The sequence below is a fragment of the Sebastes umbrosus genome, chromosome 15 (genome assembly GCF_015220745.1).
Source record: "Sebastes umbrosus isolate fSebUmb1 chromosome 15, fSebUmb1.pri, whole genome shotgun sequence".
Lineage (NCBI taxonomy): Eukaryota > Metazoa > Chordata > Actinopteri > Perciformes > Sebastidae > Sebastes > Sebastes umbrosus.
In genome coordinates, this window is record NC_051283.1 from 24097697 (window position 1) to 24113011 (window position 15315).

Genomic DNA, 15315 nt, shown 5'->3' on the forward strand with positions numbered 1-15315 from the left:
TCTTCTTGGTGAGCTGAGACAAATGATCTGGCTCACTAAAAAGAGCCGGAATTCCCATCACCACAGTGGACACAGGGGGAGGGGGCGGGGCTTGTGGACGGTGACGCGGCACGTTCATATCACGTCGATGCTCATCGTTGTTTTTAAATCAGTGGCCACAGGGGGAGGGGGCGGGCCTTGTGGACGATGACGCGTTACGTTCATATCACGTCGATGCGCATCTTCAAACATGTCGGCATCTGAGACAACGACGAAGGTAGCAAACCCTCTGCAACACAATAATTACATGTTAACGACATTTACATTTGTTTAACCACTTGGTAAAGCATTAACCCACATAGTAAAAACACTCTACTAAAGCTGCAGTCTGCTATAAGTCAATAATGTCTTTACTTGTCGGTTGTAGGAGCCCTTTTGTTGTAACCTAGGCTACACTGATGCTAGCTGTGTTAGCCTCTAACGTTAACGGTTCTGTGTTCACTAACAGTCAGTTTCTCTATTGTTCTTCATGTTTTAGTTATCTTCTCGACTTATTCTTGACCTTTATAGCATATCTTGTCGTCTTGCGTTGCTTTTATCATGTGTGTATTGTATTTTTGTATGTTGTATGCTCAGTTTAGACCAGTTTACAAAGCTAATATTGAGATGACTGTCCTTTTCTGTTCATTGTGATGAGGAATGAGGATTATAAGCAGTCAAAAGCAGTGAAATCTAACTACATTCCCTTTTTATTTCACCCACTATTGTTGCTGTGAATTAGTGTGAAAGGCATGAATGGGTTTGATTGACTTATGACGGCACTTGACGTAATGACAGCGAAGATCAGCCATTGGTTGAAGGGTTTATTCTGAGAAGGAGAAGGCGGAAATTAGATGCAATAACACTAAATGTTGGCAGTTATTAACAGAAGCTTGCTCGTTTAATTGTCACAAAAGTATTCGGTGTGTGTGTGTGTCTGGTGACCCCACACAGTTATTACATCCTGAGTATCTGCAGGACAGATAATAATGCACACAGTGCACTTTCATAGACTTAAGCTACTGGAGTTATTCTGCACTATACTCATTTTTAACAGTCTCTTCTGCAATACATTCACTTTTTTAATAGTCCTATATCACAGCTGTTACCCTGCACTATATTCAGTTTTAACAGTATTTTTATATCTGGTATATTTTTTTGTACTTTGCACTACTAAATTTTTTACTGCCTTTTTACTAACATGTTTTGCACCATGGAACTGTGATGCTGGAAACTTGAATTTCCCTCAAGATCAATAAAGTTACTATCTATCTATCTATCTATCTATCTGTCTATCTATCTATTGTCAGTCATGCAGATTTAGACTGGAAAAACAAAGTGCAAATCAGTAATGACACCCAAAACTAAAACCTGAACCACTAAGTTAGTTTTAACTTTGTTTCCTGGGAAATGTATTTTCACTAGAAGCATGCACAACGTTATTTTACCAGTCTAATAGTGCGCAAAATATGCTCAAAAAGCTACACAGTGCACTTTCATAGACTAAGCTACTGGAGTTACCCTGCACTATACTCATTTTTAACAGTCTCTTCTGCACTATATTCACTTTTTTAATAGTCCTGAATCACAGCTGTTACTCTGCACTATATTCAGTTTTAACAGTTTTCTTCATCTCCTTGTATTTTTATATCTGGTATATTTTTTTGTACTTTGCACTACTAACTTTTTTACTGCCTTTTTACTAACATGTTTTGCACTATGGAACTGTGATGCTGGAAACTTGAATTTCCCTCAAGATCAATAAAGTTACTATCTATCTATCTATCTATCTATCTATCTATCTATCTATCTTGCTAATTACTAGTATGTTAGTGTATATACGGCTCCATTGTAGAATCAGTGGACAGTTTTGGATTATCCAGTTATCCATTGTAATCCAGTTAAATTGTATTAAATGTTGAATTACTTATTGACAATCCAGGAACAAATAATACAATTTGTCTCCCTCTTACCTGGCAAAACACAAACACAAGGACACTGCCAAGCCTGGGGTAGCACATGTTTAGGGAATACACATTTTTAGCACAGCATGGTTCACCTCTGAAGTTTGGGCTTTTATAGGTATATATTACATAGGATGTAACATTAGATTTTTGGTGTGTGAACATGTCCAATTGTCTACATCATTACATCACTCCGGTTATAGCTACATTTCTTTTTACATTTGTGTGGCTGTTTGAACTGCAATGGTGTGTACTGCAGTGAATAAAAATAACCAGTAATCCCTAATATCAATTGCTTTTTACAAGGACTAATGTTAATATTTTCTGTTATATTTCCTGCTATTTGTTGTTTCTCTGCCAGGAGCCTCCTGAAGGAAACGACTCAGAAACACTAGCAGAGTCACTAGATGGACCAAGTCAAGTAAAGGAAGGTATGTCAACGGGGAGATATACTAATGTGTGAAATCTGTGCCTTTTTTGGTACACAAATACACAGAAATAATGTTTTTTTTATTACTACTTTTCCAGATAATGCAGCTTCAACCACAGCTGCTGTTGCCAAGAAGACAGAGCCCATGGGTGGTATGGCATCAATGTTGTCATCGCTGCAGCCTGGGAAGGACGCTTCCAGAGCTGGAGAGGAGGGAGAGAAATGGTCACCTGCCTCCTCGCCGAGCAAACCAGCTGCAGGTAAGACTCTGGATCCAGTCAGCTTTCATCAATGTTATTGAAGTGGTGACTCTCAGTTGACATTAAGGTGATTTGTTCCTGAACCATAAATCAACAGTAAATAATTTCCCCTGCAGTTTGCTTTGCTGAGGAAGATAAACATGTTTATGCTCCTTGATCCTTCCCAGATTAAAGGCTTTGTTTCTGTATGATTGAATGTGATACTAATTATTGATAAGTATTAAAATTATTTTTCAAGAAACTCACAGTAATTGCTTTTACCTCCCTCTCACAGGACACGCAGCAAAGTCCCTTGCGCCAGTGTCCTCCTCTTTGTTGTCCTCCTCTCCTTCTACGTCTTCATCGTTGTCCCCTGGCCGAGCAAAGATGAGTGTTTCTGGACCCGGCAGTAGTAAATCCATCCTGGCACCTGCTCCTTCCCCCTCCTCCTCCTCGTCCTCTTCGTCCTCTTCGTCCTCTGCCACAGCCTCCTCATCTCCTTCTGTCTCCCCCGCCCCACCCAAGATCCACCGGGCCCGCAAGACCATGAACAGGCCTCCACCAGGGCAGGTGAGCCTATAGAGCAAGTGGTTAGCATTTCCATCTGGCACGAGTAAAATGAGATGTGTACCTCTGTCTTGATTTTGTACCAGCATTAAGATGTCTGGCGTTGCATTGGCCCTTTTTATTCTTGACTAACACTCTTGAAATGCTGTGAAATGTTACAGTGTGACGAAATCATCCAGCCACTGACAAAATGCCTACTGTATAGCAGTGGCTCAGTTCTTTGTTACAACCTTTTCATGACCGTTTGAGTCACTGACTATTTTCGTTTCACAGATGAGCCACATTGAAGCACCTATGACACCTTCAGGATCCTCTGAGTCAGAAACAGGTTAGTGGCTGTAGCGTACTCACACTAACTAACGCCTGGGCCACACTGGATGCGTGAGGCGCGCACATGCATCGCGGAACCTTTTGCTTTTTATTTCAGCGCCCATCTTAACAGGTTAGCTGCGTGAGCAGCACGGCTCAGGCTCGGCTGCATGTCAGCTGCGTCTCTTCTAGAGATTTGAGGTCTCGCCTGTTTATTTCCGTGTGCGATTCACGGCAAAGATAGACAGTGTAAATGATCTTTTGACCGTGTATTGACATCATACCAGCAACATTACTTCAATGTTTCAATGTATATATCTGTAGAATATGTCACAGACATGAAAAAAGTAAATATTTATTTTTAACTCAACACTTCCTGTTTCCGTTTTTTTTTTTTTTTCTGTTGACAGAATTCCTTCATTTGTTAACACAAGGATTTTATTCTGAAATATTTGCAGAATAGTGTTGTGGAAAATGCAGTGACTTGCACGGCTCCATAAATTAATACCGGCTTTTAATTGTGGATTATTATTATTTACAAAATCACACACTTCTTAACTTTTTTCTGTCTAAAATAAATATAAATTACATTTATAATAAAATAAAATGGCGTAATGAAAGGTGAACTCTATGTAGAAAGAAAGGGATGGCAGTAGCAGTGCAGCCATCACACGCTGCTCTTGCAGGCAGTGTGGCCGGGGCGTAATGTTTGCCTGTGTAAAATAATCAAATCGCTATGAATAAAAATGAGTTGGAGTGCCTTGTATACGTTAAGACTCACTCTGTCGTGGTTGTCACGTTTCCAACAGTTGCAAAGAGGAGAAAACTGGGTCATTTATCTGATGGCTCACCTGAGAAGTCAGAGAACGTTGCAGAAAATGCTCAAACTGTGGTAAGGTTATGTCTTTGCAGGTACATAATTTACATTCACTAATTTAAATACATGCAATTAGATTGATGTTAACATTCTTATTTCTTTCAAAAAGCAGGAAGAAAAGTTATTCCATAAGAAGGTGGAGTCTGTTACCAAGACTGCACCAGAGAAGAGCAACAACAGCGTGGGGAAGTTGGAGGAGGAAGTATCCGGGAAAATTCAGATTTCCAGTCCGACCACGCGAGATTCGGAAAAGGTTTGAGGCTTAGATTTACTTATTGTCCACTAAAAGTGATCACTCACTGTCAACAAATGAATATATTATTGAGCATAATGTTATAGCATGTCAATGGGCTGCATGTTTAGTTTTTTTAACAAGCAACACTATTGTCTTGTATTCATTTTGTTTCTTCTGTAGTTTGAAGATGGTGGGGCAGAAGCAAAGCAGCACACTAAAGACATAGAGGGGTCAGTGAACATGTCAGATCATGTGAGTGATTTTATCTATTTTACTAGCTTGATAATTATTCTCTTATCTAGTTGTAGCTACGCTAATCTCTTATTTTGTCCTCTGGACATTTTTAGCTCAAAGCAACAGTCAAAAAGTTGTAGTTGGGTCATATTTACATACTTGGTGGGTGAAGATTGTGCTGATATCCCACTAGATTTATGACTAGAACAACTTGACACACAGTGCTGAGCTGCATCTCAAATTAATCTTCAGGTTCCCAGCTTTCAGATGATGTACACCACTTCTATGTGACATCTACTGTTGACCTGCTATCTCCCCCTAAGACCCCATGCCCCCCCAAAAAAGACAAAAACTGGTCTATTGTGGGTCTCAGAGGGTTAAGGCCTGACAAACAAGTTACATGCATAAAACATTTGCAAAGCCAACTGTAGAATAGCAGGAAAACAGTGTCAGGAATGTGTATCATGTAGTGTGTGCGCATCCATGTGTTCCCACATTCGTACCCAATCATAAAAAAACATTGCGCTGTATTGCTACTAGTGGTCAACAACTCCACATCCCCCTCTTTGATTGGTGTTATAAAATCGTCAGTTACCTTTTTTTTCTACCCTTCACTTTTTATAGACAGAATTTCTCCCTTTCAGAGTTCAGAGTGTGAAACAAAGAGAGCCGTCCAGAGTAGAAACGAGAGTGAGGAGTCCTCGTGGCCGCAGTCAGACCAGGACAAAGAGAGAAACACAGTGGATGTGGTAGAGACATTGGGAGGTGAGTGATGTTACCTAGCGGTCTTTCTAAAAACAACCATAACAATCAACAACATTAGTTAGAATATTTTTTTTTTTAAACAGAAAAATCTTTTTAATGTCAAGATGAAAACAGATCTCTACAAATATATCTAAATTAAATACAATGTAAAATACATTGTGCAAGTGTTCACCCCCTTTACAATGAGCTACCTAAATCGGCACTGGTGCAGCCAGTTGAGGTCCCATAACAAGCTGAATGAAGATCACCTGTGTCTAATCAAGGTGTGACCAGTGACTTTTAAGCCTTAAATCCTCCTCTGTCTGGAGGATACCATGAAGCCAAAGAAACACCCCAAACACATTCGTGACAAGATTATTAAAAAGTACCAGTCAGGGGAAGGATACAAGAAAATTTCCAGGGCGCTGAATATCTCTCGGAGTACAGTCAGGTCGATCATCAAAAAATGGAAAGAATATGGTAAATCTGCCAAGAGCAGCCTGTTGTCAAAAACTGGGTGTCTTGTGCAAAAAAAAAGGCACTCGTGAGGGAAACCACCACGAGAATTTGTAAAAGGATTGTTGAATTTTTGTTCACTCACGGTCTCTGTGCAACCCGACAGAGCTTGAGCAGTTTTGCAAGGAAGAATGTGGACAAAATGTGTCAAGATGTGCAAAGCTGATACAGACCCGTCCACAAACACTCAAGGCCGTAATTGCTGCTAAAGATACCTCTAGGGAGAGGGGGGGTGAATACTCATGAAAATATGTTTTGGGGTAGAAATTTGTGTACCTCCATTAAACTGCATTGTTTTCTAATGTGTATCTCTCAAGGCCGGTGCTTATACTTTGTCCTTTGGTTTGTCTTCAGCAGAAAGGCCCACTGAGTACACCGAGGTTCCCTTGGGTGCTCTGGACATCGCTGCTGCCGACAGTCTGACACTTTCTCCTCATCATGGTAGGTTTATGATACATATGTGTCACTGTAATATGAATTTGTTAAAAGCCTGAAGGGTAATTGTCCTTTCCTTATCCTTTTCTCCATAATCATGGTAGTATGAAACAAGCGTTTTGGACAAGATTTCTTTTTACTTAAAACAGTAATGACTGCTGCCAGGACATTGCTGGACAGTTGACTTAGTGTGATGTACATCTGGAATGATTTGTCGATCGTCAGGAAATTAATCTGCAACTTTTTTGATTAATCGTTAATTGATTTGATTAATTGTTTCAGTCATTTAAAAAAAAAAAAATTCTCTGATTTCAGCTTCTCAGATGCAGATTTTATTTGATTTATGATAGTAAACTCTATTTGCAGCTCTAGTTTAGTCCATCCAGATCCCTTTACATGTGGATTTATAAGGATCCAGATAATAACAAATTGCACTGTTAATATATTAACTTGTATAACAATATTTTTGGTATACCATTACTTTCGATATTAATTGCTCTGACAATTTTCTAAATTAATCGATAATTGTTTGGGCTAGAAATTGTCAGAAAAAGGTCACCTTTTTTTTGTTTTGTCTGACTAACAGTCCAATACCAAAAGATATTTGATTTTTCAATCATTTTAAACATGCTTTAATGTTGAATGGACAGTTGCAGTAAGACCATAAATGAAAAAATGAAACGAACAATTCTGATCAACTGTTTCTCTCCCCGCTACAGAAGGAAGCGATGCAGGAGACACAGAGCGGCTGGAGGAGCTTCCTCTCTGCAGCTGCAGGATGGAGGCTCCTCGAGTCGACAGCACCAGCCACCGCGTCAGCAGACAGTGTATGGCGACTGAGAGCGTCAACGGAGAGGTTGGTCTCTGTAGATGTTGATAGCAGTACAGTATCTCTGCTGGTTCTTTGGTAGTTCATAAAGCTCACAAATAACTTTCAGCTACATCTCTAACTGTGTAGTCTTGTCTCTCTTGCTCTGCTCGTCAGCTGAGGGCTTGTACCGATCGGACTATAAAAGGGGAGACCATGCGGCCGTCCAGTCGGGTGTCCCTCATGGTGCTTTGTGACGTCCATCGCTCACACATGGTCAAACACCACTGCTGTCCTGGCTGTGGATACTTCTGCATAGCGGTAAAGGGTTCAAGCCATCTACCTCCTTTTCCTCTTTCTCATCCTTGATATCCTACCTTCGTCTTCTCTTTCTCCTCCTCTATATCTTATTTGCGTCTCCTTTTTCTCCTCCTCTATGTCCTACCTTCTTCTCCTTTCTCCTCCTTGATATCCTACTTTTGTCTCCTCTTTCTCCTCCTCAATATACTCCTCTCCTCTTCTCTTTCTCCTCCTCTATATCCTACCTTCTTCTCCTCTTTCTCCTCCTTGATATCCTACTTTCTTCTCTTTCAGGGCACATTTCTTGAGTGCTGCCCAGACCAGCGCATCGCTCACCGTTTCCACCGGGGTTGTGTGACGGTACTGGGCGGCGGGCGCAGCAGAGCAAACGGCGGCGGTATGCTTTTCTGTCCCCACTGCGGCGAAGATGCGTCCGAGGCCCAGGAGGTCACCATCCCCTCCTTCAGCTCGGCCACAGCCTCGGCGACCACAGTCGTCACCATGTCGGCCTCCTCCACCACCACCCCGTCTCTTCCGCCGTCCGCCCCCACGGCACCCTCCCTCACAGCCTCAACAGGAGGGATGAAGGACGGGAAGATGCCTGAGAGACCCGTCAGGTAAGATTGGATGACATATGTGAGAGAAATATTGGCTCCATTAAACTATAGAAAATGTTATGTGCTTACCTGTGCTCTTCGCCACTGCCTCTTCCAGTGCACGTATGCATAGTCATGGCTTGGTGACGCCGGCGGTGGAGCAGCAGCCTCCGCAGCCTGTAGCCTCTGCAGCAACTGCGGCCACCATCCCCCCAGCAGAGGAGGGAGTGGACAGCGTGGGGCCATCTCTCTGTATGCCAAATGGGAAACCCATCAGTCCCAGTGCACTTCCACCTGGGCCCAGCAGGGCGGCGCTGCAGAAGGCCATTCTCACACAGGATACCGAGAGGTTGGTGTTAAGATTTTACTATTTTCAGTCACTGTAGGTTAAGGACTGAACAATGGAATAGATATAGTAATTAAGAGACATAAGAGCATTTTCTAAATCATGTTCTTTTGGGTCTTTTATGTTTCAACACTTAGTTTACAAATGAGCTTTCAATGCAAAGTCTCCTTAAAGTTTCCTTAACGTATATGCAACGTGTTTTTGTGTTGCACTAGAAGCTCAGATGTTTTTGTGCTAGCAGTTCAGAAACTCGCCATATTTGAACACATCTAATCTGCAGCAGCAGACAATTTACTTTAATAAAATCAGTATCTGTTCATAAAATCCCAATTTGAGCTTCTCCACTATCTGCTGTTAGAGCAGTTTGTTGCAAACACACAATTCATACGCAGCCACATTAAAATTGCATGTTGCAGTGAAATTATTTCCTGTTTTGTTTGCTTTAGCTCTTTCAAGAGAAATAACATACAGTAGCTTTCAGTGGACAAGAGGACATCAGACAAGTTTAGACCAATTTGATGTTTTTGATTTGCCAGGAGGAAGAAACTGAGGTTCCACCCCCGCCAGCTTTACCCTGCTGCCAAGCAGGGAGAGGTACAGAGAGTCCTGCTCATGCTGAGTGAGTAGGCTTGCACTTTTCATTGATGACTGAGTGCTATCATTACAAAAAAGCACTTCATGATCGATTTTGTTTTACATTTTTTATGAGAAGTATTGACCATTTGTGCATTTCCTTTTGGCTGCAAATCACAAGACGAGATCATGATAAATTTGTGCACTATTTGCGTATTAAAACTGTTTGTGTGCGTGTGTCACAGTGGAGGGCATAGATCCAACATACCAGCCTGAATCTCAGAGCAGGCGCTCTGCTCTACATGCTGCAGCTCAGAGAGGTCTGCTGGAAGTCTGCTACATACTTGTACAGGTGAGAAATTGAGACAATTTTTAGTTTCTTTCTTGATGCCTTCCTTTCTGTGATTAGTTCTCATGCTGTAAAGTGTCTACAATAAAAAAAAAAAGCTGTTATTGTAGGTTAATTTTTCAAAGGTGTAAAAAGTGTGCAGCAAAAGATAAAATGGATCTATAGCACTTATATTTATTATTATTTAACCTTTTCCATTATGTTTGATTGTATACTGACAGGCCGGTGCTAAAGTGGATGCCCAGGACAAGGACATGAGGACCCCTCTGTTGGAAGCGATCATCAATAATCACATTGAGGTGGCTCACTACCTGATCCAGAACGGTGCCTCTGTCTATCATGTTGTAAGTGTCTGTTAGGGCCTAAAATAAAAACCTAAATGTGAAGTTTCAGGGGTTTTGTTGATAATGGATTTCACTCTTTGTTCATGTCTTCAGGAGGAGGATGGATATACTGGGCTCCACCACGCAGCCAAGCTGGGAAACCTGGAAATTGTCAACATGCTCCTGGAAACTGGGCAGGTCGACGTAAACGCACAGGTAAAGAGACGTCTGTCTATAATTAATGTCAGTTTGTGCATCATATCTGTCTTACTGGAGGCTAATTCTGACTCTTGTTGTCGGTTCGTTTCAGGACAGCGGTGGCTGGACGCCGATCATCTGGTCTGCAGAGCACAAACACGTAGAGGTGATAAAAGTGCTGCTGAACAGAGGAGCTGATGTCACCATTAGTGATAAGGTACGTTTCTACTACTGTAGCAAACACTGAGGTTTATAGATTGTGTTACATGAACATGTGTCTTTTTGCAAAATTTGTAGCAGCTCCTCTGAGTATGCTTTTATATTTGCTCACCAAAGCAAACCAGTGTGTTTTTTTTGCCTGATAATCGGACTGAATTTTTTAACTCTCCCTGCCGCCTCTCAGCTCTATTGTCTTGTAACAAGTGGTGTCAAAGACAAAATGGATGTAGTTGCATGAAAATGTTTCAGGTTATTACTTTAAACAGTCCCTCCCCTCCTCTCAGGAGCTGAACGTGTGTCTCCACTGGGCGGCGTATGCAGGGAATGTGGATATAGCAGAGCTGGTGTTGAACTCCGGCTGTTCCCTTGCCTCCGTTAACATGCACGGTGACACGCCGCTCCACATCGCCGCCAGAGAGGGTTTCTTGGGATGTGTCACGTGAGTCAATGTCGATCACAAGCTGTAGCTTTGTTTAATGTACGAATCACATGCGTCCTTTTGCTTTAGCCTGAAGCCGTAGCTTATACTCACTACCGTATACTAACAAATACACTTTTCTCTTTCCTCTGCAGATTGTTCCTGTCCAGAGGTGCAGACATTGACATCATAAACAGAGAAGGAGACACGCCTCTCAGCCTCGCACGGCCGGACACACCGGTGTGGGTGGCGCTCCAGATCAACAGGAAGCTGAGAAGGGGAATAACCAATCGCATGCTTCGGACTGAAAGAATCATCTGCAGGTAGTTGTTGTGTTATTTTAATGGAGACTTGTCTTCCAATGATAAACTTCTTCTTAACCAGATATTTGTATTCCTCTTGTTTTTCCCTTTCCTTCCTGATTTAACTCCTTTTGTTCTTCCAGTGACATCGCGCAGGGCTATGAGAACGTACCGATTCCCTGCGTGAACGCAGTGGATGACGAGGGCTGTCCTTCAGACTACAAATATGTTTCAGAAAACTGTGAAACTTCAGCAATGAACATAGACCGCAATATAACACACTTGCAGGTAAAATATTAATCAGGCTCTCGTTTTTACTTCATTATTCTCCTTCTGTTATTTTATCTGCAATGAGAAATGCATCTCATGCCTTTTAATTGTCTGTACTTCAGCACTGTAGCTGCACTGATGACTGCTCATCTAGTAACTGCCTCTGTGGACAGCTCAGTATCCGCTGCTGGTACGACAAGGTAAATAGAAATGCTCATTTACGGCCACACCATCAAAGTAAACTGCTTGGAAAACCTTTACAATTGAATCAAAAGCCTTGACTGACTAGCTAAAAAACTGTTTTTTCCGGTGGATCAATAAAGATCTGAATTATCTGCAATTATTAGCAGAAATTCTAATGAGCTTTGGTTTGAAAGTTAGTGAGATCCATGAGGTCAATGACTAGGATTCTTGAGTTACAGGAGTAACTAAAGGAGTGAAACTAATCTCAACTTGCTGTATAATTTTTTTCTAGGACCAACGGCTGCTCCAGGAATTCAACAAAATTGAACCTCCACTTATATTTGAATGCAACATGGCGTGTTCCTGTTACCGAACATGCAAGAACAGGGTGGTACAGGCAGGCATCAAGTAAGACTTTTAAGTATAACTCATTTAACATTATATATCTCAAACACCTTTTTTAAATAATTATTGTAGCGACAGGTTTCACTTATGTGATAAACTACCTATTAAAGTACCTTGTGAAGTTATTGGCTAGAAGGTAAAAGCTGTATACGTCGGGGTTTTGAACCCTCATAATTTCCTTCTTTCCTTCAGAGTTCGTCTTCAGCTCTACAGGACAGAGAAGATGGGCTGGGGAGTTCGAGCTCTGCAGGATATTCCCCAGGGAAGCTTCATCTGCGAGTAAGAGAGGCACACAACAGGTTGCTTTTATCTATGAAAAGTCAGAGGTTAGACATTAAACTTCTGTCCTCCGTCCACACAGATATGTCGGGGAGCTCATCTCTGACGCAGAAGCAGATGTTAGAGAAGACGACTCCTACCTGTTTGACCTGGACAACAAGGTGAACTTTTTTTTGTTTTCAGTTTCACAGTTGTAAACATTCCAAATGTGTCCCAGTTTATTTCCTGTCGCAGTGTATGTGAATGACATAAGCTCTCAGGAAGTAAACATGGACCCAAGCTGTTGCCTAGCAATGCAATTCTGTTGAAACGGTCTATACAGAAACAGCAAAAAAGAGATGACAGTGACGGAAAACACGAGAGAGAGCATTTTGCGTATTTCCTGTATAACCAATAATACATAACTATTAAAGTAAATAATTTGCCAGACCTTAACTGATGCAGTCGCTGAGCTAGACAAAAACATCCCAATGTTTTAGCTCACAGCTGACTTTCAGGTAACATTTTCTATTGTTGAAAAAACTCTCTAGCCTTTGTTGCCATTTCTAAATGCACTGCATTAATAATTTTAACATTGATTACAATAAATCTGACAGTATTTGCTACATTTGGTCTTTAACTTAAAACATCAGATATCAGGATCTGTTTATGATGCACAATCTGTCTGAATAGGGAAAGATTTCTAACACAATGCATGTTGTTGTCTTTGTGTGTTTTTTCTAAAGGATGGAGAGGTGTATTGTATCGATGCCCGGTACTATGGCAACATCAGCCGCTTCATCAACCACCTGTGCGACCCAAACCTCATCCCAGTACGTGTATTCATGCTGCACCAGGACCTGAGATTTCCCCGCATCGCCTTCTTCAGCTCCAGAGACATCCTCAGCGGACAAGAGTTGGGGTGAGACATTGAGGCGTTTATGATGACCGGCTCAGAGCTTTAGTTCCCTCCTTTACTATTCCATATTCACCCTCTTTTCTTTCTATAATGTTTCCGGTCTTTCTTACATTTATATTTCTCGTTCCTCTCATCATTTGTGATCATTTGCATTTGTTTTGCATTCGTCTGGTTTCGGGGAGTGAGTTATTCTTACCGAGCGTGTAAGCTTTTTATTTGTTAACAACATATCCGGCCTTCACTCTGATTAAGAACTTTACAAATAATTTTGACTTGTGTGTTTCATTAGATTCGACTACGGAGACCGCTTTTGGGACATCAAGAGCAAGTATTTCACCTGCCAGTGCGGATCAGAGAAATGCAAGCACTCGGCCGAGGCCATCGCCTTGGAGCAGAGCAGACTGGCTCGACTGGAGTCTTGCCCAGAATCGGGAGCCGACTGTGGGATGTCCATGCTGGGAAACTCTTAAAAACACTCACCCATGGGGCCTTTTAGATTGACCTCATCCGTTTCACATACGCACATTTAACAAGGGAAATACACCTTGGGGGTTTTTATCATCTTTAAAATTATGTGTTTGATTCATGGTGCTGTTTTTCTACTTGAAATGTACTTTTTTTTTTTTCTCCAAAACTTGCCACCTTAAAGTTGATTATTTTCCCTATGGTAGAGAACATGGGCCTTGACTTTTTTTTTTAACTGTGTGGGTATAAAACACTTGTGATTCTGTACATACAGTATGTTTACTGTATATCACCGTCTGTTTGCCTTGGCACTTAAATTTGTGCATTAGGAGTCTGCCGTCATGTAACTGTCATACGTATGTGTTTTCCGTTGTGCCAACAAACGCAATGCATTTTTGAAACAGTCCAGTTGTGGGTCAACCCTTAGCCCATACTGGACTCAATAAGGACCTGGTTGTTTTTTGGATGATTGTGTTGTGTCTTCATTTTCTTTATTTTTATACGCATTATTTTCTTTATCACATTTTAGTGTAATAAATTAGCTCATGAGTTGATCTTTGGGCTCTTGTATTAAGTGTGTCATTCTCATTTTAAATCAACATATACAATATTTAGATGTCAAGTTTTCAGAGAGATGTAAGCTCTCATCAAGCATGATTTTTTGCATGTTGGTATTATTGTATAATCAGCAGGGGGCATTTGCAAGCCACAATGCAAAGCCACAGAGATGGAGAGATGGGAGGGATGCTGCACTGGGCACAGTCAGAGATGTGAAATGGAAGGTGTCCCACTCTGCCAATAATTCCATGGCCACAAGTCTCTTCGATAGACAGGGAAATACAGGTTTACCGGAAGTGGGTCAAAAAAGTGTTCCATGGATTATCCCAACTAAATTTATAGGTCATTAAATAGATTTTAACACTTATCCATATATTAAATCTAAATATCAAAACTGTCTCCTTATAGAGCCACTTATATATAATGTCAAAGGAGGAGCTACTTTCAGGACATAAGTCTTGAAATCATGAACAAATTTTACCACTATGTACATTGTGTATGTATTAGTTATTAGTTTGTGGTAACTTGATTAAGCACAATAATATGCATGCAAGAGCAAGATTAACTGATATAATAAAGGTGTTAAAACTAGATTTTAATGCAGAGCCCTCCTACGGGTTAGGGACTCAAGATCATAATGATGGTTAAAGCCCCAATCATTTCACTCTATATTGTGCTTTTAGAGATGCATGTAGTATTACCGAAGAAATTTGCATTTAATCAGATTACCACAGACGCTCCACAGTGAATGTGGAGCCTTCGAGCCCCCTGATGGTGTTGGAACAGTGATGGAAGAAGTATTTAGAACTTTTACTTAAGTAAAAGTAGCAATACTGCAGTGTAGAAATACTCTGTTACAAGTAAAAGTAGATTAATATCCCAAATCGTGTAAAAGTACAAAAGTATGCAGAATCATATATTATATTACAGTATTGGATTAGTAATTATTGATGCGTTAATGTGTACATCACTTTGTTGCAGCTGGTAAAATTGGAGATAATTTTAGTTACTTAAAGGTCCCATATTGTAAAAAGTGAGATTTTTATGTCTTTTATGTTATAAAGTAGGTTTAAGTGCGATAATATGAATACTGTTAAACTATCAAAACGCTCAATATACGGAGAAATACACACAGCCCGTATTCAGAAATTGTATTTTTTAAACAAGCCGTTAGGATTTCTGTCCATTTGTGATGTCACAAATATACAATATTTAGACCATTACACGATTTTAAACATAAACATTCTAAATTTGTCC

The 15315-nt window shown here is 40.8% G+C and overlaps 1 protein-coding gene across 5 annotated transcripts; it reads left to right on the forward strand.

The window, feature by feature from the left end:
* The first annotated feature begins 160 nt into the window (after positions 1-160).
* ehmt2 (euchromatic histone-lysine N-methyltransferase 2) lies at positions 161-14070 on the forward strand. 5 transcript variants are annotated; one of them, XM_037795553.1, is made up of 28 exons: positions 161-256; positions 2344-2413; positions 2511-2672; positions 2947-3221; positions 3492-3546; positions 4337-4419; positions 4517-4657; positions 4820-4891; positions 5518-5638; positions 6488-6574; positions 7288-7424; positions 7554-7697; positions 7971-8293; positions 8391-8621; positions 9155-9237; positions 9437-9543; positions 9762-9884; positions 9978-10079; positions 10174-10278; positions 10547-10719; positions 10854-11021; positions 11144-11288; positions 11393-11470; positions 11746-11861; positions 12051-12137; positions 12220-12298; positions 12863-13038; positions 13325-14070. In XM_037795553.1, the coding sequence occupies exons 1-28, from the start codon at positions 230-232 to the stop codon at positions 13503-13505; spliced, it is 3651 nt and encodes a 1216-aa protein (XP_037651481.1). In that variant the 5' UTR covers positions 161-229; the 3' UTR covers positions 13506-14070. The 5 variants fall into 5 exon arrangements, with proteins under 5 accessions (XP_037651481.1, XP_037651483.1, XP_037651482.1 ...); XM_037795555.1 differs by having other exon boundaries at positions 10565-10719; XM_037795554.1 differs by having other exon boundaries at positions 6491-6574.
* The last annotated feature ends 1245 nt before the right edge of the window (positions 14071-15315 follow it).